General features: G+C 35.8%; 1 protein-coding gene across 9 annotated transcripts in view; it reads left to right on the top strand.

Annotated features, from left to right (window-relative positions):
• VPS13B (vacuolar protein sorting 13 homolog B) overlaps positions 1–24,924 on the top strand; it is a 426,148-nt gene that overhangs the window by 291,001 nt on the left and 110,223 nt on the right. For all 9 annotated transcript variants that reach the window (XM_014879767.2, XM_088154920.1, XM_014879771.2 and 6 more), the window contains one exon: positions 16,746–17,448. In XM_014879767.2, coding sequence (XP_014735253.2) covers positions 16,746–17,448 — 703 coding nt within the window. The remainder of the gene's footprint in view (positions 1–16,745; positions 17,449–24,924) is intronic.

Consider the following 24,924-nt stretch of genomic DNA (forward strand, 5'->3'; position numbering starts at 1 on the left):
TACTTGGGCTATGAGCTTTCTGGTGGATCTTCACCACCTTAATTGAAGAATCACAAATTTATTGCAGCTGGAATTAGTATGTTCAATTCATTGATAAAATTGTTAGTAACTGTAGCTTCCTTTTTTTAATGATTATACATTTCAAAGAGTAAGCTATTATAAAACTTCTGACTAGGTTACAAAATGTAAAGTTTCAGATACCAGAAATGAAGTAAAAAAGTAAAGAGAAAATTAAAAATTTAGATTATTTAGATTTGAAATATTTAGATTCTCAAGCAACTTGGCAAGGGTTGGCTTAAAATTAGGCTTGGTTATTCTCACTGTTGGTTTTATGGATTTGGAAACAATGGAATATATCCAGAGAAGTGTTTTCACGGTTGAGAAGGATTGCAGAAAGCTGTAGTTTCTAAGTACATACCACAGCTAGATGACCAAAGTAGCTCTAATTTGTGTCATTGAAGTTAGGAAATGTCTTATCCTTTCATTCCTGCACTGTGAGGCCACTTCTGTGTGCTTCAAATTGAGGTTATGCCTTGTACATCCCAGATGGATTTGTAAAAGACAACAGCTTCCATTACCTTAAAGCTCACAAGGTTTTGATAAGGAAGAATTACATTTCATTCTGTGTAATGTCCTTAGAATGTGAAAAAGGAAAATTAAGAAGTAAGAGACAAAGGAAAATCTGTTTTGCTATAAAGATGTGACCTTTAGTTTCTCTCCTAGAATTACAAGGGAAAAAAAGTGTTTCGAACTGATTGTTGCAATGAAAATGGCTCTTTGAAAAGATTTTCATGCTTAGATTCTGCAAATACAAAATTAAAGGGGGAAAAAAGTGTTCGTAGTCTCTCTTTGATATACATAGGAAGATTTTTATCTTACAATGAAATATCTCTTCAATAAGCATTTGGACTTACATAGTTGAGAAAGATGAACAAACATATTAGATAAGGTACGTAATAAACTGACAAGGTAAAGAATTCTTAGTGTAGTAAAACCAGACTTGAAATTACAGATTCAAAGTGAATTTACTTTTTCCTAGGAAGAAACTGTTTTTTCCTGCTGATTTTTGATGTCCACAAGCACACAAACTATGTGGGGGAAAAGAATGGAAAGTTGTATTACAATAGCTGTTTAAGCACTTCATGATTCAAGACCAGCTTCTATGACATTTTCCTTAATGTTGTCTGTGACCACTTAAATTAAGGTGATAAGATGTTCTTGCATATCAAGATTTCACATAAAATATAGCTGGGGAGGAATTTACCCAATACAATAATCTATAAAGAAATTCATAAATAGCATTATTCAAAATATTCCTTGCTTCAACACAAAAGGATATTTTGTATTGTTAATGAAAGGAAAAATACAAATATTTCACTAGAGTACTGTGAAGCCTCATATCAATAGTGTTTAAAGGCTCCCATGCTGGAACAAATCTAATAGGGAAAACATCTCATAGGGGTTGTCGTTATTTTCTGGAAAAAATAAATTATAACAGCAAAATAAAAAAGTTACAGTGAGACAGGAAAAAAGCAAACAAAACCTTAAAGTGTTGGTTTTCCTCTATGTTCTCATCAATATTAGTTGAAGACTCAAGGTTTAGGGATTTTTCTGTTTTGCTGTTTTTCCAAATGTTTTAATATAAAGCATAATGGGATAGAATAATTTTTACATAAATTTGAAGTGCAAGTGGGGGTTCAGTCCACTTTTTTTCTTTTTAGCCTACAGTTCTTGATTATCTGAACCAGACATTCTCATGTCTGCTCAATGAATTGCATTTATTGTCTCATACTATTCCTAGTTAAATAGTCCAAAAGACATAAACGTTCTTTCCAATCTCTGTTTCATACCCTGCTTAGCAATATTTTGAAGATAACTTGTGAATTATTTGTATTACAATTATCTTCAATATCATTGTGCTTTCTTATCCAAGTAAAATAATAACAAAATGGTATGTAAAGTTAATTTAAAACTTCACCATTTCTGATCATCTATTGTATTGACCAAAATAATCTGAAGTAGTCATTACAGAGATAATAAAAATATTGCTATTAAAAAGATCCAAAATTCAAACTTTTCTTTAGATTAGAACATATGCAAGAAATCATATTGGTTCATTTTCAGAGGAAAACAATATTTGAAAACCATGAACTGTGTAAGAATTGCTATAGGCTTGCCATGAATGGCAAGTACAGTTGGTTGTTGGCATATATGCAGGACAAAATCACTGAAGGCAAGACAGTGGCTCAAGCTCACCCTGAGGAGAAGTGTGAGAGAACACGTGCTTGGACTTTCTCACAGTGTGGACACTGGATGTGTCACAGTGATGATTTGCTAAAGCCTCTGACGAGGAGAGGAAAGTTGCAGTGTTGGGTCACACGGTGTGAGACTGAGGGTTCTGCATCCTTTGATCTCCACTAATCTTCTCCTTTGAGCCATCTAATGCTGGTATACAGAAGAGTTTGATGCTGTGGCAGCATTACCTTTAGACAGCACCAGTTACGGCTCCTTCCCTGCATGGGACGTCACCTGCTAGGTAGTGTGGAAAACTTGATCCTTGACAGGAGTTATAAACACATGACTTCTGTAATTTCCTTCATTTTAAAACAAAATAAGATTTTTTTTTTCTTTAATAGAAAGACGAGAAATATAAAGGGAAAGGCTAGAAGCCAGTAAACGATTAATTGAAGGTATAGTCAGAGGGCGCTGAGCAATTTAGATTTGAAATTCCCTGTTTTCTTTATGAGAAGAATCAAAAAATTCAAAAAAGGTGAATGCCTCACTTTTTTTCCCTGGCATTCTCTCACAAGAAACTATTTTTTTCATGCATTTTAACCTATTTTTAGAAGTAAATAAATCTATTATAGTCACCCTGTATGTCAGTCTTCCTCAAACAGAATGTAATATTTTGTGTTCTCAGCCAAATTAGAAAGCAGAATAGAAGTCTCAACATTAATTAATTTTTAAATCTGTTTTGTAAAAATACAGGAAATGTGTGGTGGCAAACCAAAATAGGTATTGCCACTGAGGGAAAGCCATTATTTGGTAATAGGCAGTATTCACTGTTCAGTCACTTGTGTGGCTTGTGATGGACTGGCTGATCACCCAGGGATAAATATGCTGCTTAGTTTCATATTGACTTTCTTTAGGACAGAATTCCACTTTAGTACTATGCTGTTAAGCAAGGAAGCATAATTTTCTGAGTGTACTGCTGGTGATTATATTGGCTGAATTTTTCAATTTTTCTGGTGATCTATAGTCTGTTTTCAGATTCAGGTAAAGTTGTATTGTATGCGACTGTCTAGTAGAATGATACATTCTGTTACTCGTGCCTGAGATTTTGTCAGGAAACAAATATGTCTATTTTTTCACAAATTCTTTCTTCTGTCAGAAACTCATGAGCTTTTCATGCTGTTTGAAAAGTGACAAAAATACCTGCTTGAATAAGTTTTCTTTTAATTAGTAGTGAGTTTAAACATAAAAGAGCATAGCCTTTTATATATATAACATCAAATGGATCAAAGTTGTCGAGGGGATCCAGGTTGTGTTATTGACAGAGTTATGTGGTTCCTGTTTCCTGTGAAATTAATTTGCATGAGTTGGAACTGCTACAGTATCCTCATACCATTTACAAGCACTTGTATGCTGAGCAGAATTAGGTATGTTTTATAGTTTAGTAATTTTATAACTAAATTTTATAAATATAATTTTAAAACAAAAAAAAAGAAAAAAGAAGAAGTAAATCTATAATCAGAAGTTTTTATTCATTATACAGTAGTGAAAATATGGCATCTGAATCAGTTTCATATAAATCTATAAATCTATGTTCTGGAGCAGCAGCTTTGTAGGATGGAGAGGGTTTAATTGTAAGGTGGCATACATTTTCTATTTCTGCTAATGTTAAAGACCTGAAACCTTGCCATGTCAAAGGAAGCTGTACAAATTAATTTGTGTGATTTTTTCAAATACATAGTAACATGAAGACGTGTAAAAAAAGTTAGCACATTTAAGACATACATGTGCAAAGGGTTGATGGAGAAAATTTGCACCATGCATAACTTCATTTTCTTAGTAAAGATTGTTCCACAGATTAATCTAATCCACTTAGATAGTAAGTAGGCTCACTAGATTTAATTGCTTTATGGAGTTGTTAAAATTTGTAGAATGGCTAAATCTTTTGAAATGTATATGACATGATGATATTTACCACTGAGCTGGTTCATATGTTTTAAACATAATCTTGTAGCTCCATAGTGTTAGAGAGAGTGCCAAAAAATATAACTTTCTGAGAATGCCAATAAAAACCCTTAGCTGGAATAACTGAATAATACTTGCATCATTTTCCTGGTAGCTTTACCAGTACTTCACTTGGGTTCCCACATAGCCACTTGTCGGATGTTTTCCTGAAAATAACAGATATTTTGGTTAGTTCAGGGACACTATCAAAATAAAGTCCTTGCCAGTATCTTGAGTCATTGCCATACCCTGTTTCCGTTCTTTGGAAGCTTTGTCTCATCATTTGATTTTGTTGCCAAAACCAGTGGGGAGGTATCTTTCTGAAGGACTGTGCAGTACTTCTTGATACTCCATATGAGCAAACATTGGCATTCCAGTGGAAACCTAGATGCTGTTCTTATATTGGGAAAATGGATGTGTTTTTTCTAAGAATCTTCAAAGCAGAAATCTTACTTTTCAATTAAAACAAAAAAGAGATTCAGGGATGAAGTAAACTCACATTAAAGTAGGAAACCTTATGAGGAAGGATCCATTTTGCAGACATGAATCAAAATGTGAGGATTACTCAAAAGGACATAAGCATGTATGTGGATACACACATGCACAGAGGTTTCACACAGCAAAAACCTTTCATGACAGAAGATCTGAGTTCTTTGTTAGCCTGGAATTTTTAGAAATGCACAATTTAGTTTTTACATTTCAAATCTAAGCAAGTGGTGTGTTTTAATATTTTGAATTGCTTTGCAGTTGCATTCGTCCCCTTGCAATGCTGCACAGGTTGCATCCATAGTCTTGCTATGAGAATTTTGATACACCCTGAATTAAAACTACGTATTTTGAATGGAAGAGTATAATTTGAATTTACACTTCAGTTGAGGATTTCATAGGTATACAATAGTTTCTGAATGTTAATATCCTTCTCCTGGTCATCAACATTAATTTCTAGCATTGTGTGGGCTTCTGAGCTTCTCTGAATCCCAAGAATTCATTTTATTCTGTGTCTTGCTTGCAGGGAAGTTCACTTCAGTAATAATAATTTTTGTGTCAGTAATAATAATTTTCCAATTGTTTTGAACATTTGAATATTTTACTGAATTTTGGTTGCATAGGGCAGAGAAAGTAGTAGTGTTTCTTCATGGACACACTGTTCAGAGTAGAAGGATAATAAAGAGCCTAGCTGTATTTAATTTCTTTCTAATATGTTCATTATATTCTGCCAACTATCACAAAAGCTGATCTAGTAAAATTACAGTGAACTAATTTTTAGTGTAGTGTCATGCTTTGGTGGCAGGGCTACAGCATACATGCATGGGGTCTGTGGCTTTGATAAGTATGATACAATCTGGTACTGTTGGTATTCCCATTTAGATAAAAGAGATGGTTGTCACACTGACTTATATTGCAGAGTGTTCCTCATGAGTATGGAGGAGATTAAAGAGCAGGACAATACTTCCATTTTTACAGCTAGCTTCCTTCTGATTGATGTATCAAATGGTATATATATCAAATGATATATATATCAAATATATATATCAGAATGATATATATATCAAATAGTGAAATCAAAGATTATGATTGTGATAAAAGATTAGTATGAGTCATGCATATGATGCTAGTAACATGTACTGAATCAAATTCATATTTGTAGCTATTTCTAATTTCTCCGAATTTGTATCTGCAGATAATTGTCTGTACCTTTTTAGAGAGAAGACATTTTAAAGGTGTCAGTTGTTTATACATTGTATGCAGCTTTGGTGTTTCTGCTGTGCTTAATGGGTTTGCTTCATAATCTTGCATATTAGCACTCTTTTTCCTACGTGCGTGCTCCTAGGCAATATTTCCAGCTCTTCATTTCACTGGGACTGTACCTTCCCCCCCAGATCACCTGTGACTCATTGTATGAATCAAGACTGGAAGCTTCATTCTTGACTCATCCTAAGTAAAGGTTTCCACTAATTTTAACTTTCTCCATCAAAACACTGGAGGAATAATGACTTAGTAAAGTATTCTCAGAAATTAGGAGTGACCATTATTTCAGACAATTGGAGAGTTGTTTGAATTAGAGAATCCTTAAAACTGAAAATCTGTTACCTTTTCTGAGTAGGGATCCTGTCTACATGTTTCATAAAACTGATATTTGTCTGAAGACCAGTGATTTAAGGCATTATTTTAGAAAGTTGGACACTTTTTTCTTCCCAGAGCTACAGGGATAATTACGTATGTGTGTTTGCATTAGTTCACCTGTTTTGTTGCAGTAGTTTGTAGGTTTTTTTGCTTTTCTGCTAGGATAGGCTATCTGCTCTCTACAGATCATCCTTTTTGGCTGATTCTTTGCCTTCCAAAACAGGAACAGAAGAAGAAAGATTCAGAATCACAGATAAATTATCTGCCAAACTATTATTTTTTCAGTGGGAGATGGGCACATAACTGTTCTACATTCTCTTGATAAAGTTGATTATAACGGCAGTGTGCCTTCTCCACACAAGAAATACACAAGATGTACACAAGTTTTCATTACACATTGAACATCTGGAAGTTTTACCCACTGTATTTCTATTAAATCATTGTTTTACAATGTAATTTTTAAGTAGACTGGTCTTGTTTGAGTGGTTCATTGGGTCATTTCCCAGGTATGTCTGTGAGCAAGTTCAGCCCAGCAAATGAATTTATGGCCAGTTAAAAAATTAGGCTTAGAAAATAATGCTTAGGAAAGTATTTTAATAACTCTGAACAACAACAACAAAAACAGAAACAACAACAAAAAAGCAGCAGTTGTTAGTGAGTCAAAAGGAACTTAATGGCCCAAAACTGGAAAATATTTTTATGGAAAACAGTATATGTAAGCAATAGTCAGTAGTATGTGCAGTCTTTTTGCATCTTTATTATAGTACATTGTAGTAATATCATATAGAAGATGTAAAGGTCAGAAGTGTTTTTCTCTAAGAAATAAACTTTGTAAACTGTTTGTATCTGGGTCTGCTAATGGCATTCAATGTTGTTACCATCCCACAATTTGAATGGTTCCAATGGAATCATAGCACAGCAGATAAAAACTTTGAAAATGTCAGACTGCTGCAGGATGTGTTTCACAATAGTTCTCCACTGATTTTCCAGGGAGGTACAAAATCAAATCTCAGCATGATTTGAGTGCTGGGTGCTTTGGAGCAGTGTCTGAGCACCGAGAGACTGAGGCAGCTGCAGAACTGCCAGGTCTGATGGGTTGGAGAAGCCTGAAGATGCAGCTCCATGTGTCACCCACCCTGGAGGTGGCTTCCAGAGGTCCTCCTTTGGACCTTTCATTCCTGCTCCAATTCCATAATTCTTTTCTTTCTTTTAATTGTTTTAAACAAATCCAGCAAGCACAATCTAAGATGAAATTTTGAGGGTTAAATTAATCCAAGATGAGCTCCCATGGTCTGTCCTTTTCCTTCCCTGCTTTGTATTGTACAATGAACCAGTGAAGGAAACAGAACAGGCCAAAATAACAAGTACATTTTTTCTCAGGTTTTTTGGTTGTTTGGCTTGTTGGTTTTTCTTTCTGGGATTATTTTTTTTGGATGCTTCAAGACCCTAAACTGGCTGTTTTACTGTCATATAAGGCACAAATGAGGAGACACAAATTCATTCTGACATGGAATTGTACACCAAGGCTGAGACAAACAACTCGCTGAAAATGGGGTATTTTGTCATGGCCTTGTTACCAAAAAAACATATTCTGGAATTCCTAATTTTGTAGGTTTTAGTTCACGTGTTGTGCTTTACTTCCTCAGGTAGTCTTTAAAATATTTCAACAAATTGAAACATGGTTTAATCAAAGATCAGTTTAGGTACAAGTTGATACAGGTGAGATGTAGTAACCTATGAAAAAAAGGGCAGTAAGTACAGATAGATAATTTTACAGACATCTAGCAGCTTTAAAACCTGAGGCACTCAAGATCCTAGCACATGTTTCAAGCAACAGTGAGCAGCAGTGTGCCAGCAGTTGGATATTTCTCACTGGAGACTCCTGCACTGTGGATTTTTTTGTTCATGGCATGTAGTCTGACTCACTCTGACTTATATTACTGGAAATAATGTAGAATGAAGTTTGTTTAGTTAGGCAGCATCTGTACATGAAATCTTTTAATCAGCTGTGGATTTACTTATTTTAATTGCCTTTAAAATGTTCAATATGGTTAAAGTATCTAATATATATTAAGAAAAAGATTGTACCATTTGACTCTGGGAATAGTTAATTTAACTGTACAGTTACTCAGTATAGTTTAAGAGGCTGAAGATAGAGTCTGTATTATGGAAATCAAGTACTAAGTTACTTTACCACATTACAATAATGACTTTTGATTGTTCATACATTCATTCGTCCCCTCATTGAAAATGATGCCTAAATTTGTCTTTTGAGGCTTTGTTGAATGCCACTTTGAATTATTGCCAGGTATCTGGCATTTTCCTGCTGCATCTTTTAATTTATTTTACAGAATGCTAAATATTAGTCAGTGGGAGCATATTCAAGTTTACTCCAGTGGGAGTAAATAACTGTTAAATTTCTCATGTTTGGAAGTCATAACAGTGAATGATATTTCTAATATTTCCATATTTAATATAATTAAATTATTTAAACTGCATGGATATGTGACCCAAAACTGAGACTGGTCAAATTAGTCTGATACTGAAATCTTAGAGAATGTCATAGAATTGTAGAGTCAATAAGGTAGGAAAAGACCTCTGAGGTCAAGGTTATTGAGTCCAACCTTTGACCAAGCACCTCCATGGCAATTAACCCATAGTGCTAAGTGCCATGTGCAGTTGTTCTTGAACACCTTCAGGGATGGTGACTCCACCATTTCCCTAGGCAGCACATTCCAATGCTTAAGCACAGTTGCAGTGGAGAAATTCCTCCTGATGTCCAAACTGAACCTCCTCTGGCACAGTCTGAGACTGTGTTTTCTTGCACTTTCAGTATTTGCTTGGGAGAAGAGGCTGACCCTGACCTTGGTACAATCCCTTTAGGCATTTGTAGAGAGCAGTAAGGTCTCCCCTGAGCCCTCTGTTCTCCAGACTAAACAAACCCACCTCTCTCAGTCACTCCATGTAGGATTTACTCTCTAGACCCTTCCCCAGCTCTGTTGCCCTTATCTGGACAAGCTCCAGCACCTCAATGTGTTCTTGCAGAAGTCTGGTTGGATTACACCAGCAGTCATCCCTGGGCAGGTCACCTGGTCATAAAAGGAGATCAGCTTGGTTCAGACCTTTCCTAAACCTCTGCTGGTTTGGCCTGATCCTGTCATGGTCCTGTATGTGCCATATGTACCTGTCAAAAATCAAGGTGAAATTTCAACTAGTGCTTTTGAAAATGCCCAAATGAAAAATGCAAGAAGACTCTCATGGAAAAAATGCTATTTCTTGGCTTTAAACAGAAAAAACCCAAAGCAATGCCCCCCTCCAAAACCCCCCACACAAAACAAAAACAAAAATAAACCAAACATTTTTAAAAATCAGAAAAAAAATGTGTGAAATTGAGCAAACCCTCACCGTGTCTAAAATAAATGTGTGTTTTATGCCAATATTTTTTGTATTAAACCAAAGATATGTACTTAAGATTTGAATTTAAATTTGAAAACTAACACAAAAAAAACCTAATGCTTTTAGTAAAAATATTAATGAAAAAATGCTGTGGAAAAAAAAAGAACTCTGCCAAAATTCAGCCTGGTCTTTTTAAATTGAAAGCCTTTATTTGGAAAGAAAAAAAATTGAACACAAGTTTCTTACTGGCCTTCATAGGGTAGCAAAATAAACATGCTGTTTGTGTTAAGATGAAAAAAATAATTTTGTTTGCATTAGAAAGGATTTAGCACTTGGATATCCATATTACAATTGGAACATTTAACACAGCTTTGATTTATGAATATTTGCATCAGTGTTTAACAGAATGTAGCCTCTTACTTTACTTTTGAAGAGCTGGGAAAACATTGCACAAAGAAGCTGAGTTTCTGTTTCTCCTTGCCATCACAATTTGCCTCTAATTCCTGCAGTATTGTGAAAACTACAATTCCCATCTGAAGTAATTCTGTAGGTCCAGAAGCTCATATACACAATTATACTTCAAATTGGCATCATTTGTTTTGCAACAAATTCTACTTAGAAAGAAAACTCCTTAGAGGAAAAAAAAAGTTGACTTTTATGAAATAAACTACTTCAGACATCTCTGCTATTTCTGTTGCCTCATTTTGGCTTGATTTAATAGTTCCCTTTTGGAGGACAGCTTTAGGTTCATGTTATAAAGGACTCTTTCTGCAATTGGACTGATACAAGTAGAAACAATCTGTCTAGATTTAATAGGAGTACTGAAGTTTTAATTTGGAACTTTATTAGACTGGAGGACAAAGTTGAATAGTCAAATATGTTTGTATGTGTGTCTTTCATTATATTTTCCATGTGAAATTAATATGTCAATTTGAAAAATAATTTTGATAATGGTCAGAATTAAACTCAATCATATCACTCCTATGCAAAACATAATAAAATTGTTTTATTTGGAGTGTTCAGTAGAGCAATGTGGCAAACAAAGGTCCATTAGATAACAATGATTAAGTAGATTTCTAAACTAAATTTTGAAACTTCTCAATGCAGTAGACTAAGTACTTAGTACAAAGGAAGAAATTATCCAGTGTTATCTTTGTAATTCCAGTTTAAACATAACAGAAAACAAAAACGGAGCATATTCCTTTTCTGTAACTTACTCTGTCTAGTGGGCAAGATTTTTATTTCCATGTAAATATTAATACTTTTTAGCAAAAGGAATAAAACTAGGTCACATACAACAGTGATGGAGCAGATGTGATTGGCACTTTGATTTTGTGGTTTCACACTTGTGAGTCTTTCCATAACTTATGTAATGTGAAGCATGAGCTCATGATTGGCTGAAGGGTTTTGATCAGAGTTAAGAAATGACTGGAAATTTTACTTCAGTAGTGTCATTATATGACCATAATTAATATGAGAAGCTGGAAAAAATATGCAGATGTAGATGCTTTTCCTCTAGAGCGGCTGCACTTCCAAAGATTATATTGCTTACAGTTATTCTATTAATTAAAGACTTATTCTGTGAAGTACCAGAAAAAGAACATAAAAATGTTTATAGTGAAATTTTCACATGCTTACATTGTTATTGTTGAAAATTCTTGAAAGATTAAGAACTATAGCATGGCAATTCTGCCAATTGTTGTAAAATGCTTCTCTTTGATTTGGAAAACATGTTAATTATTGGTCTAAGGAATTAGGTTGTGTGTTTACCTTGATGATTTTTTTCCTGCTCTTTATGGAGTGAAAACTTCAAAGACATCACTACCATCTAAGGAGTGTGATCAGAAATGGAAAATAAATAAGACTTACTTGGTTAAAATTGCAGTGACATTAGACTAGGGACTACTTGCAAATGTTGAAAATAAAATCTATTTATTGATCCTTAATTTTATGATGTACTTATCTGTGTGTGTTCTACAGGACATGCCATTTCCATGCCCTTTTTCTTGATAGATATATGTGCCATATGCCCTAGTGAACTCAAGAGGTTAAGCTAGTCAAGTTACCTATCTCAACACATGAAAAGGAAGAATTAACCACAGTTCCCCAGCTACCAGTGTAGCTTTCAACACCTTTTCTATGGTGTGTAGTATTGATAGGATATATAACTGTGAAAGAAAATGCACTGAAGTGATCTAAGAAGTAAACTATCATCTTGATGTGTTTTTTCTAGCTATTGAAAACCTTTCCATATTGCAACTTATTCTGACAGTGAAACTGTAGAATACCTCTGATTTAAGTGCCATCTGGTTATGCTCAAAGCTTTAAAGCTATTATCTCAGCTTAAAATTTCAACGTCCTATACTTTTTTCTTCACCAAACTATCCGTTTTTAAACCACAAATATTTTTCCAGTCCTTTCAGATTTTATCTAAAAGTATATTTTAACAGTATTTAAACAGTTCTTAAACAATAACAATTTATCTTGATAGATGACATGCTGTGTTTTTTCATTTTATTTTAATTAGCTATTGTGGAACCAAATTCCCTTTTGTTTTATTCCTTTGAATACTGTTTAATTATAGTTATCATGCCAAATATCTTAAAGGTTATTTTACCAATACAGTTTCATTTAACATAAGCCATGTGGAATCAATAGTCCTGTTTCCTAAAGTGAATGCTTGGAAAATCTTACATTCATATGTTAAGAGTACACATCCTTTCCTCATTAGCTGGAAAGTACAGGGATTTTGGCACAGGTTCTGTGTGGAAGCATTGTGCAGCTTTTATATGGATTTTGTTTTTAGCCTTTGATGACACTGTTTAGAATAGGAAGTATCTAATAAGTAAAGCATTTTGTCTAATGTGCTGCCAGTGTGTTTAATATATGCCTGGAGGTCTGAAACATTATCTTCTCCACTATAGTAATATGCATTTAATTCTCTGAAAGCAGAAGGTCGAACTTTTAAAAGGGACTCAAAGTACATTTTCAACTAAAATAATTTAAAACACATGGGATAGGGGACCAGAGTAATGTACGGTTGGTTTTTATGGTTTAATCATGATCATGTTAATGCACACCAGTAGCTAATTAAAGAAAACTTTTATTGTTCATTTTAAATGGGTTATGTAAAGAGTAAGAGAATTGATATTATACAGCCCAATGATAAATGTTACTATTACATTTGCTAACAGCAAGATGATATTGCTGTTGTTGACATCTTTAAAGCATTGGTCCATTTATTCCATAGTACAGCAAAGAATCTTTTTGGAGTTGTTATACTGAGACTCGTTCTCTCTCATCTTCTTATCCCATTGGAGGAATACCCAAATGCTTCCCAAGTTTATTACTAAGCACATCTTCAGGTTAACTTGGAAACATGGTTGGGAGGCTTGATGCTCTACTGAGCTGACATTGATGCAAGAAGTTTCAGTGATACTTCTACACCTTTATTTTGTTCCCAGCTGTGTTATGTACAGCTGTCTTGCAAATCATTATTCACGTGTTTCAACCTTTATAATATATGTGGTAAGACCATATATGAGTCAAAGTTTCATTGTGGAACCGGGTGGCATGGAAAACCGTAATAGGATATGGTGTCTTTCACCTTTTGGGCACTGGTTCATATTCCATACTACTTAATGCTGAGCAGAAATTGCCTTCTGAGTGCTGTTCAGTGACCTGCTGTTCAGTGACCTGCATGAATTGATTTGGGGTCTCAGTAAAGTTTCTGTAGTTGAATGTCCGCATAACAGGAAACTCAGCAGTTGGGAGCGATTAGCACCCTTGCAGCAGTCTGCACAGAAAACCCATAGTCTGACTGGGCATGAAGGCACAGCTACTTTCTTACTTTCCCAGAGGTGTTTTGCATAGACCAGAACATTTAATAAATACTTAATGATAAAAAGAGAGAGAGAGAAAGAGTGAGAAAAGAACTGGGCTTCAATTCAGATCTGTTTAGGTGTGAGAAGAGAGGATCTATTCAGAAACCAGAAGTAATGTGATTTCTTCCTCCATTCTGTCATATATGCTTTTCTCTCTGGAAAGTTGTCTCTTAGTGGATGACGCCATATTTTCATTTCCTCTGCCCAAGTCATGCATAACCTAAATGTCAGGTAGATGCAGAAATTTCTGCTGCATAGAAGAGAACAAGAGAATATCATGTAGTAACCATAAGACTGTCATTCACCACTGAATCATGCTTTCTGAAAACATTTTTCATCAGACTCAACTGATATCTGTATTGCAGTTAAAAATTGCTGGGTTTAGCAGCATATGCCCTCGACTTAATTACAGGCAGCAATTCCATGAAATTATACAGCAAGATCTTTTCACAGCTCCATCCTTTCTTTCTGCTTGCCCTCGATACATGAGCAGTGAAACCATCTGTACCAATTTTGAAAGTGCCATCAGTGCAGGATATGGGTGAAGCACTTTATAGTTTACCAGGCAGAGAGTCTGAGGTGTAAATAGCCTAACTTTGCTGGGATATCAGGAAGAATGAAGATTTTTTGGCTCACAGTGTAGTGATTCATTAAAATGGTCTCTAGTTATTTTTACAGAGGCAGCATTAAAAGTGATATCACATTTACAAGTCAGTGATATGAGTCTGCCATAGAAAACAGCCGCAAAGAATTTTATTGGTTATTTGAAAAATATGTACATGAGTGAATCTGAAAAGATTGTAACCAGAGCTGGCAAAAACCTTTTCAAAGAAAATCTCAGCTAGTTAATGGTTCTGTTTTAGGATTTCCTCTGTAATACTTTTTCTAGTGTGTTCATTCTTTTAAAGAAAAGGAGAGGGGATTGCTCCCTTTGTTCCATAAAGCACAATAAAAAGGAAGGTTTATAAAGCCTGCTTTTCTTTACCTCCCTCATAACCCAACTTCTGCAGTGTATGTAGAATCTAATACATTACACTGCTGTATGAAGACCACAGGAATTTGAAGAAATTGAGAAATTCACTGCCCTTCATTCCTATAGTTAAGTTGCTGATAAACTATTTATTTTAAATTCATTTTTCTCTTTTGAAGAGGAAGTAAGGTACTGTTTGCCCTAGTTCATATTTCACTTTTTGAAGATTAATTTGGGTGGAGAAGATAATAAATTATTGAAATAGGTCCTGCAATGAAGAAATTAAATCATTGAGTCAATGTTCAGTGTCAGCCAAAAAAACCCCAACAAAATACTGGATATCTGGATGAAGATGGAGAACAAGACAGAAGGCAACATTTCACTTTTATAGAGAATTGTAGTGGTTCCACTTCTTGGGTGCTTTGTAGAGTACCCAAGAAGGCCATAGTGGAGTTACAGAAGCAGAGAAGAGAGGCTAAAAAGATTGAGGGTGCTGGAACACCTTCTTTGTGAGGAGAGACTAAAAAGGCTGGGATTTCCATGTCTGAAGAGGAGAAGCCTGAGGGGGGCTGTGATCATAGTTTACAAAGTCAGTAACAACACTAATAAAGCTGAATGTGGGCCTGAACAATTCATATGCTGTAAAAGATTTGGGGGAAAGCAGTGTCACTTAGGAGGAAATGATTTAAAGCAAATTTTTTTTTAATTGGAACTTGTTGAAGGTTGTAGTGAGCAGGCACTGTCAGTGTGTTCAGTAACAAAGTGCATGAATTCATGGACAAGAAGTGAAGAAATGGTTACTAAAACAACCACACAAACATGTACCCCTGGCATCCTACATGCAGCAGCTGTGGATGCCTGGGGAGGAGGAGAGGAGCAATTGCAGGAAGTGGACAGAGTTTCTTGTATTTCTTAAGAGAGTTTCCTCCTGGTGCTATTGAAAACAGTGTACTGGGCTGGATGGGTTACGAACCAGACTGAGTTTGGATTTCTTATGTTAGCTCCTGTAGAGAGCAGAGCAGAAACTACTGCAGCAGCAAAGGTGGAAGTTGTAGTTGTGCTGTGGAAGCTATGCAGGGTGAATGTATGACTCTAACCTTCATATGAATCTGAGGAATTAGTGATACATCAATTATTAAATTTTTGCAGAATGTTATTTTGCCACATATTTTAGTATATGCTCCCCACCTTATCCTCAAGCTTTTGATAGAATTTCTACTTATTTAATGAGCAGCGTTGAAAGTGGTTTTTCCTGAAAACCTACTTTCCACCTTTGTCTTGGGATATCTCTGTCTCTTGAGCTGATACTGTAAGGTCTCTGGACACAGCCTTGCAACTTTTTATTTCACTCTTGCACTCTTTTTGTTTGTCAGTGGTGTACGTTTTCTTTTTGAAATATTTCTATATGCAGTGATTTCTCATGTGAAACCCTATGAGTTTCATGGTCAATACCCAGTATGTGGCCTCAGTCAGCTAAGAGCTCATACCCACCACTGAGATACTCTTTACATAATTCTGGTGTTTCCTTTAACTTTGGTGGTTTAGATAAGGCAGCTGCCTTCCGTGACTCTTAAGAAATTATTTTTTTTTCCTACATTTTTTTATACATTTCAGTTTATAATTTCCATTTAGTCTTTCTATGATTGTGTAGTGGATTATGTTCTACTTAATCTAATCACAGTACAAAATTTTAGTGACAAAGGTGACTTTTTGAGCATCAGTGCTCAAAATTGGAAAACAATTCTAACTAGGCTTTTATTCACAGTACATTATTTCATAGATATATGGGTTTATATTAATCCATAAATTTCTTATAAATTCTTTAGAGTATGAACGTAAATGAAAAGTTTAATTTTTAAAAAAATGTTTTCAAAGCCTAGAAATCCTTACTGCTTGCTATTTTTTCCTCTTCCACGTATTTTTTTGGCTCTTCAGCTATTGTGAGTCATCATTTCACTGAAACAGACACCTGCTGTGTTTTTATGAGTGATTACTGCATTAAAGTTAACTTGGCAGATTTTTTTTTATATTTCTCTTTTTTGACATCGTGTTTATGTAGTGATTTTTTGCTATGACTGAAGTGGAAATAGTTGGGATATGGATATCAGAAGTTAATATAACATTTTCCTTTGCAGGTTTCCAAGCAAGAACAGAAGAAGATGGATGTGGCCGATGGAGGAACAGTTGAGACTTCTTCCCGTTGTAGTGGGGCACAGGACAGTGGGATTGGCAGTGACAGTGTTAAGATCAGAATCATTCAGATCGAGCAGCACAGTGGCACCAGCCAGCACCGCATTGCCCGTCCTTCCCGCCAGTCTTCCATCGTGAAGAATCTCAACTTCATTCCCTTTGACGTTTTTGTTACAGCAAGTCGAATCTCACTGATGACGTACTCGTGCACCTCCTCACCTAAATCAAAGGCAGTGCAGGATCAGAAGGATGGTGAGAAGATAGGTAAAAGCTCCTTGAACCTTCCAGAAACGGTCTCAGGCAGCAGCCAGGATACCAAGAAGCCCAGTCAGCCAGGCATCTCTTCTGTCACAGCAGATGATCTTTTGAACAGTAACCCTCCCCTGTCTGCTGGCAGAAAAGCAGGTCTTTTGTCACTGGAAAGTCTGCACGCTTCCACGAGATCGTCTGCTCGACAAGCCCTGGGCATCACTATTGTCCGGCAGCCTGGGCGCCGGGGAACGGGGGACATCGAGCTGCAGCCATTTCTCTACCTGGTTGTGTCACAGCCCTCTGTGCTCCTCAGCTGCCACCACAGAAAGCAAAAAGTAGAAATATCAGTGTTTGATGCTGGCCTTAAAGGAGTCGCTTCAGACTACAAGTGTACAGGTAAGAGCATTAAACATCCTATCCTGGTTAGAGCTGTGAAAACAATTGCACGTCTCAAAGTTACAGAGGTGGTGGAAAACAGCTGAGAGAACTTCAGGACATCTTTAATATCAATTGCTGAATATACATATTTTTAGGATTATATCTCACAGCTGAATCAAGTTAAGTGTGTAAAATGTTTGAAATTAATTAAGATCTAACCTTTTAGCAACCAGTTCTTCCTGTTTCTTAGTATTGCTTTCTCATTACCAGATTGTGACAGGGATTGTTGCATTGCTGTAACTTCTCAAGTTGTAAGCTAAGGTAATTTCATAAAAGAGCTTTCTTTATGACTGAATGTCACAATATTTTCCTATGCTAGCCTACCAATAAAATGTAAATATAAGCACTGTAGAAGCACCTGGTGTTTTGAACATAAGCTGTAAAAAAAATGAAGTGGTCTTTCAAAGAGCATCAAGTGATGTCATGTATTTTAAGTTTTTATTCAATTGAGCAATAGTGTTTTGCAGCAAATTCCATCTCTTAAAAAGGGTTTTTTTTTTTTTAATTCCATATGCAAAGTTTATAATGAGAGATGTCAAAAAAACTGTTCAGTAGAAAGTATTCTGAAAGATTCTTTTTCTGCCTTAACTGTAGTGCTGAAGAGAGAAATCAAGTGACTGCAATTCATTTGTCTAGCAGTCAGTACAGGGTATAATGATTTCATGAGAAATATCATTGTGGAGTGTTACCCCAAAAAGTGTAAATGAGTATGCAGAGTTACAGGTGAGCATACAGCCAGAATGATACACGGTTTTGAATTGTTTTCTGAGTTGTTTCTGAGAACTACAGGTATTGCTAGTTTTTCCTTGACAGTATTCTCAGCCAGAAGTTGTGAAAAGTAGTATACTTTTCTGTGCAGCTTTACCAAATCTTTACTGAATGAGATGGTATCTTTTGAAAATTAGCATTAAAACAATGTGCTTATGCAAAAGACTAAAAATGCAATCTTAACTGTTCTCAGAAATCTGAATTGTAGTGGAACTTTTAAGAGGGATTAAACAGTGAGAAAGATTAGGCAGTGGAAGAGAAGATACTTAAAACAGGGAGATTTGTTCTCTGATACATTTTATTAATCCTTATGTTTCCATCTTTCTCTGCTGTTCCTCCTCTGCCCTGCCTTGAACGAAACACATCTGTGTCATAAATTTGCTTTACTCCAGATTCTCATGGGTATTTCTTAAAAATCGTGTAAAATGTGGTCATTTCAGCAATTAGTGTGAAGAGAATTCACAAAGCAAAGCTTGAAGGAAGCTTGGAGTAGGTCTAAGATCACATCTTCATTAAGTCAGTGCTTTGGAAAGATGCAATAGGGCTTCTTCATTTCTCATTCATTTCTCATTGTCGGTCATAGGTACAAGCTGCCACCAGCAATGAACTGGGCAAAGTTCTGTCCATTCTGCTTCTACAATTAACTCCTGAAATCTTTCACCATCTTCATGTCTATGGTAGCAATTCTACAAAACACAAGCTATAATAAAGTGTTCTTGTAAATTGAAAGTGCATCAGAGAGCACAGAAGCATGGCAAGAAGTCTAAATAACATGGATAGTAGGAACATACAGCCTGAGAGCTCCTCAGTCACCATATTCCAGCTCAATTGGAGGACCAAAGATTAGCCATAAATGGTTCTTACTCTTTTCTTTGGACTTATGTCTCCATGTCAGGCAAATGTAAAAAAGTGTGGAGGTAGGATTCAGACAGTATGTGAAGGTGGAAGTCCTGGTCTCATCCTGCTGCCTTTGTGAGCAGTAAATAATTACCTTGTTTGTGCATCACACAGAATGCTGTGCTTGCTGCCAAAGCAGTAGTGCTCTTTTCAAAAGAGTTTGAGAGGTGGGTGCCAAAGTGCTAGTACCGAAAAGCACCATCCTAAATATATTCATAAATTGATAAAATTAGGGCAGACTTCATGTTACACACTAATTCATTCAGCAAAAGAGGTAGTATCAAGTTTTTATTGCCTCTTCTTCAGGAAGACCTGCTATGTTGGTAATTGTATAATTTAGGATTAATATTGTCATATTGCTATAGTAACATGTCAGTTTTGGAAATTTCTGTTTCTCCTTTCTAACATGTATTTGAGGGAAAATAGCCATGAACTATATGTGTTATATATATATATATGTGTTTGGGTGTGTATGTGTGTACATATTACACACTCTATATATTGCATATCATATAATACAGAATAAGCAGCTCTTTGTAGCATTTTTTGGTGCTGCTGTGGTTGATTTCATCAATTACACCAACTTTTCTTGATATGGTGACTATTTGCTGACAGTTTTGTTTGAAAGAGATGTATTGTCCATATGAAGAAAAATATAAAGTTTATTGGAAAGAACCAAGTTAGTTTCTCTCCTTCTGTGCAATACATATGCACTATATTCCTATATTTCTCTGTGTATCAAGGACTGGAGAGTGGAAAAAAGGCATAAATGATGTTTAAATTGCAGTGAATGTTGCTCAACTAGATTTCCAGTTAGCCTCTCTAGAAGACTGCTCTTGTGTGTACACATATGCATGCAACTAACTCCATTATCTAACACAGAATAGGGAAGAGAACTTAAGCTTTATTTCAAAGATATATTTTCACTGGACTGTAAGAACGGAGGGAGCATATTCCCCCTTGAAAACAAAACAAAAAAACAACCAACCAAATCATAGACCTAGTGAAAATATCCATCCTGTGATGGAGATAGGCAACAACATAGTAGCAGCTCAAAAATTCAGGCCTATAACGCAGCAAATTTTGATCACAGCCTAAAATTTGAGATTTGTGTGAGTAAAATTACACTGTTATAAAGTTTTATTGGTAATCCTATGGGGGTGTTTTCTCATTACTTAAACTAATACGGTTAAACTTCTGTAGTTAAGCTATATATGAAATTTTTACATTCAAAACATGCTAATAAAATATCTCCCGTTTAAAATCATTCTGTGTATTCCATGCATTCTGCAGCATATACACTGTATAAGAGTATTTTAGGAATGTTTTAAAACATTTGGAAAAATTGTTTCTGTCAATTTTGGTGTGAAATTCTGAAGACTTGAATACTGTTCCTTCAACAGCCATAGATTTGGGTCTTGTGAAATTTCTTGCATGCAATTTCTTACAGCTTTTATAAAAAAACCCCACAGTTCTGGAACAACCCTCAAATTTTTGCAAAGCAGAAGCAAATATAAAATTCTGTTGAGAAATTAGGAAGGTCTTACTTTTTGGTTGACATTAGTTCCACAAAAAACAGGTAAATATCACAGGTAAATAAAACCTGTGATAGTCTGGATCTAGTTGTGCTATTCATCCCTCACCTCCCAACAGTGCACTTCTGAGAAATATGTTGTTTAGCTGTAAGTCAACAAAGATTTTCTAGACTTTAGAAATGCTTCTAATAGGTAATTTGATGGCAGTCTATTTTATGAACCTTTGAATAAAATGGGGAAATTAACCTTTAAATTGTATCAACATGAATTTTAAAGAGAATAATAGTTAGTCCTGAGCTGGTGACAGAATTAAGGGTTACTGCTTCATGATGGTTTACTGCTTTGAACATTGTGTAGAAATGAAGATTTTATACTGTTGTGAAGCCATATGTATTTTATTTGGGACAAGAGTTTTGTTATTAGTTTTGAATAGAGCATAAAATTCACAATCTTGCACATTAAACTATTGCTGTCTTTGTGAGACAGAGTACAGTGGCTGAAGCACCAAATTTCATCCAAAGAACTTGGCACCTCTGACACTAGCTGTGCTGTTTATTTTTAGCTTAATTTCTAAAACATGAAATAAATAAGAACTTAAGAATGAAATAGGAGGAAATAGGAAACATTTAAAAGTTCAGTATTCTTGGTTTATTAATTATCAGTCAGTAGGAGCACATTTGCATCAGACCAGTCTCTGTATGTGGGAGCATTTGCCTTCTCCCTGGCAGCTGAAGACCCAATGGTTGTGCTTCCTCAGTCTTTTCGACAACCAAGTCCACTGGCAGGTCAATTTGTAGAAGCAGGAGACTTATTAGGTTGTTGAAATGTTAACTCAGTTTTATTATGCTTGTGCTAAACTGCTTTATTTGTGTTTTGTAATTGTGCAGCTTGATTGCAATGATGCTACTGCAAGGTACAGGAGCTTGAAATCAAACTAAATAAATTAATGGAATAAAGTTTAACTCCTTAATAAGTGGCACTAAAAAGACTAATTGGTCCTTGAGTTTACTTGTGAGATTCTGTAAAAATAGACTGAAAGATACTGTAAAGTGACCCTTTTTTGTTAAATACTCATCCTATATTTAACAAAAAGGCATCTGCTAACTGTTAGTTTTTGCTAACAGAGTTTTGGCCATTTTTATTTAAATAAAAGTGAGTGCAATTGTTTTTAATGTAATCTCATAAGCTGCTTTTATAAATATTTTTTTAAAATCTTTATTTGCTTTGTTTCAGGTAATGTAATCCAGATACAAAATTGCCTCATTTCCTGACCACTGTGCTCTGGGCATTCTTGAAAAATCTTTTTTCTATTTGTTTGTTTGTTTACTTTCAAAGAGGAGGTTGTGGTGCTTGGTTGTTTCAAGGGAGAGAAAATTCTCAGTAAATATCTGTTATGCATGGAATTTCTTCAACTTCCGCCAACAACTTATTTGCAAAAAACAGTCATTGTGTGGCCATCCAGAATTATTCTTGATTTTTATTTTATTTTATTTTATTTGACACCCACGCCTTTGATGGCAGGGGGTCCATGAAGAGCAGATGCAGTAGCTAAGACCACATGTAACCTCTGATCTAATGGAAAGACTTTTCCAGGCTTTTGCATGAAAAGCAGCCCAGGCTGGCTCTGGCATGGAGCCTGATTCACTGCCTGTCTGTCAGCCTGTGCTTCCTACATGGCAGAGAGAGGATTTAAGGCTGTTTCCAGCATAGCATTGAGGGAGTTCTGCTGGAGTGTCACCTGTTCCCCTCTGGGTGTATTTATTGTCCAGTACATCTGCAGTCATGGATGAGGGGGGAGCAGTGCAGCACCCACCCATAAAGCCAAATTGGCCAGGGAATGTGCATTCCTCAGGTTACTGTAAGTGCTCATTTTTGAGCTTCCTGACACAGCACTTGTGAGTACGCTAGCAGAAATGTTTTTTTACTTGTGTTCTTTAAATTCCAGTGGAAACCGTTTGGAAAACAAGACCAAACGTTCCACTTCAGAGTTTCAAATGCAGAGATGATTGCAGCATCATACTGGCTTTTAAAATTGACTGCAGACCAAAATATGATTCATCCATTGAAATAAAAGCACATTGCAGTGCTCGTTTGGGCTGGGTAGCGTTCCAGCAGAGCAGGCCAAGCTGCTGTCCCACACATGCACTCGGTAGCACTGTCCCCTGTCCCCTGTCCCCTGTCCCCTGCCTGGGGCTGAGGGGGACTCTGGGTCCCTGAGCTACCCCCATTACACCTCCCACACACTCTGGCCCCTTAGCTGGCCTGGCTGTCAGCTACAAAGAGGGACAAACGTTGGAGCCCTGGTCACTGAGAATTTGGGACTTTTTGTGCTGACAGGCACTGACCTCTAGGAGAACACTGCATTTGAGCTGAGGCTGTGGAGAAGGCTTCTAAAACTGAATGACAGAACTGGGATTATGGGTGTGTAGTTTGAATAGAAGTGCGTAATGTCACATGGTGGAAAACTTAAGAGTTTAAGGTTTTAGAATATAGTAATATATATAAAGCAAGATGGAAGTTTTAGGGCAGAAGCAAGTCCTTCTTTACCTTCTTCATGACTCTAGGTGCTATGGTGTAATTGGATAGAAAAATCTGCATTGTGAGCCATGGGTGGTTGGTTATTGGATTAAAAGTAAAATTAATTTAGGTGGCATTTCTTAATTGGACAGTTTACACTCAAAAGGTCTTGTAGAGATAGAGAGCTCCATTTTTAAGTTTGTTAGCTTGAAGTGCTGTAGAACTCACAGTTTGTGAGAATGCAATATAGATAAGAACTAACAAACATCTGAGTCCAGACAAGAAAGATTGTCTCTTTAATTTGCCCCTGGCAAAAAGAAGATAAGGCGCAACAGACAAAGACAAATTTTAGAGAATGAAAATCAAGATGTGAATTTTCTCCTCCCTTCCTTGTTTCCTTTCCCCTTACTCTCTGTTCTTTTCAGAATTTTGGGGTTTGCTGTCTGCTGTTAACAGAAGACCAAGGGGATAGCAGTGAAATCAAAAGCTTGCAAACTCAAATCAAGTGAAGGAAGATATTTCATAAAGTGAAGCTTGGAGCTGAGGTCTGAATCTCAGCAAGGCTAAAAGTAGCTTTGGATGCTTGGGTGAATTCAAAAATAGCCAGAGATTTATTTTTTAATTTTTTTTAATTTTAGACTGGAGGGAGGAAGGTAAATGTGAATCTATTGAAGGCTTCACCTTCTCAGTCTAACAGATTTTAAATTACAGTCTTGTAATTTAAAGTCTTGTCAATCTGTGATAGTTGTCTCACCATTTTTATTTTGCTGCCACAGACAAATTTTTCACATGGTGTAGAGGATAAAATTTCTGGCTGTCTTCACTGCTCCTCGCTTCTCAATCCTTTCTTTTCTCTCTCTTGGCTTGCTGTGGAGTAATTCTAGCCTCTCCTTTTACTTATATATGCATCCCTTGGGTTTTCTCCAGCATTTTCTTTATACAAATAACTGCAAATTTAAGTGTTGATTTTTGGGAGAATCATAGAAAATGGAAATGGAAATGACCTATTATAATACATTATTCAGAACCAGTTCCCTGCTGATGCATAATTGTTCCCAATTGTATATTTTATAGTGTTCTGTCAAGTGTATTTTTAAACATTCTGAATGCTTCCATCATTTTCTTGAGAGACAAGAATCCTTTTTCTAATAGCTCTTCTCATCATAAATTCCTCCCTTTTCATTCTAAAATTCCTTTTTTTCATTCAATTGCTTCTCTATTTCCTGTGCTTTTGGCATAAGGATTGATTGACTGATATTGCTTTATTCCTTTACTGATTCTTGATCCTATGAAAATGCTTGTGCTGTTTTCTACCTTAGAAGATATTTTAATAGGATACACATCTTGGTTGTTTGACCCTTGAGATATATATTTGTTTTACCCGCATACATTTTATTTTGAACTCCCTTCAACTTTTAGATATACACAGGCATAGTCAATTTTGAAACCTCTGGATTTTAGCTTTCTTATCATTACATAAAAACTTAAAACTCCATATTTGGCTAGACAGCCAAGTCTCTTACCCAGGTTCCAAATTAACTCTATGCCGTAGGCTTGGAAGCACTCAAGCTGGGTCTTTGCATGGCCCTTTGATATTATGACCTCTGATGCAAAATTGTGAATGCAATACTCCTGCTTCCAAAATTAGCTCAGTTTCACTTGAACTTAAAAATACTTGAATTCAGTAAGACCAATGCTGGGTTAAAAGTAATTTATT

This window comes from Sturnus vulgaris, chromosome 1, assembly GCF_052056855.1.
Source record: "Sturnus vulgaris isolate bStuVul1 chromosome 1, bStuVul1.hap1, whole genome shotgun sequence".
NCBI lineage: Eukaryota > Metazoa > Chordata > Aves > Passeriformes > Sturnidae > Sturnus > Sturnus vulgaris.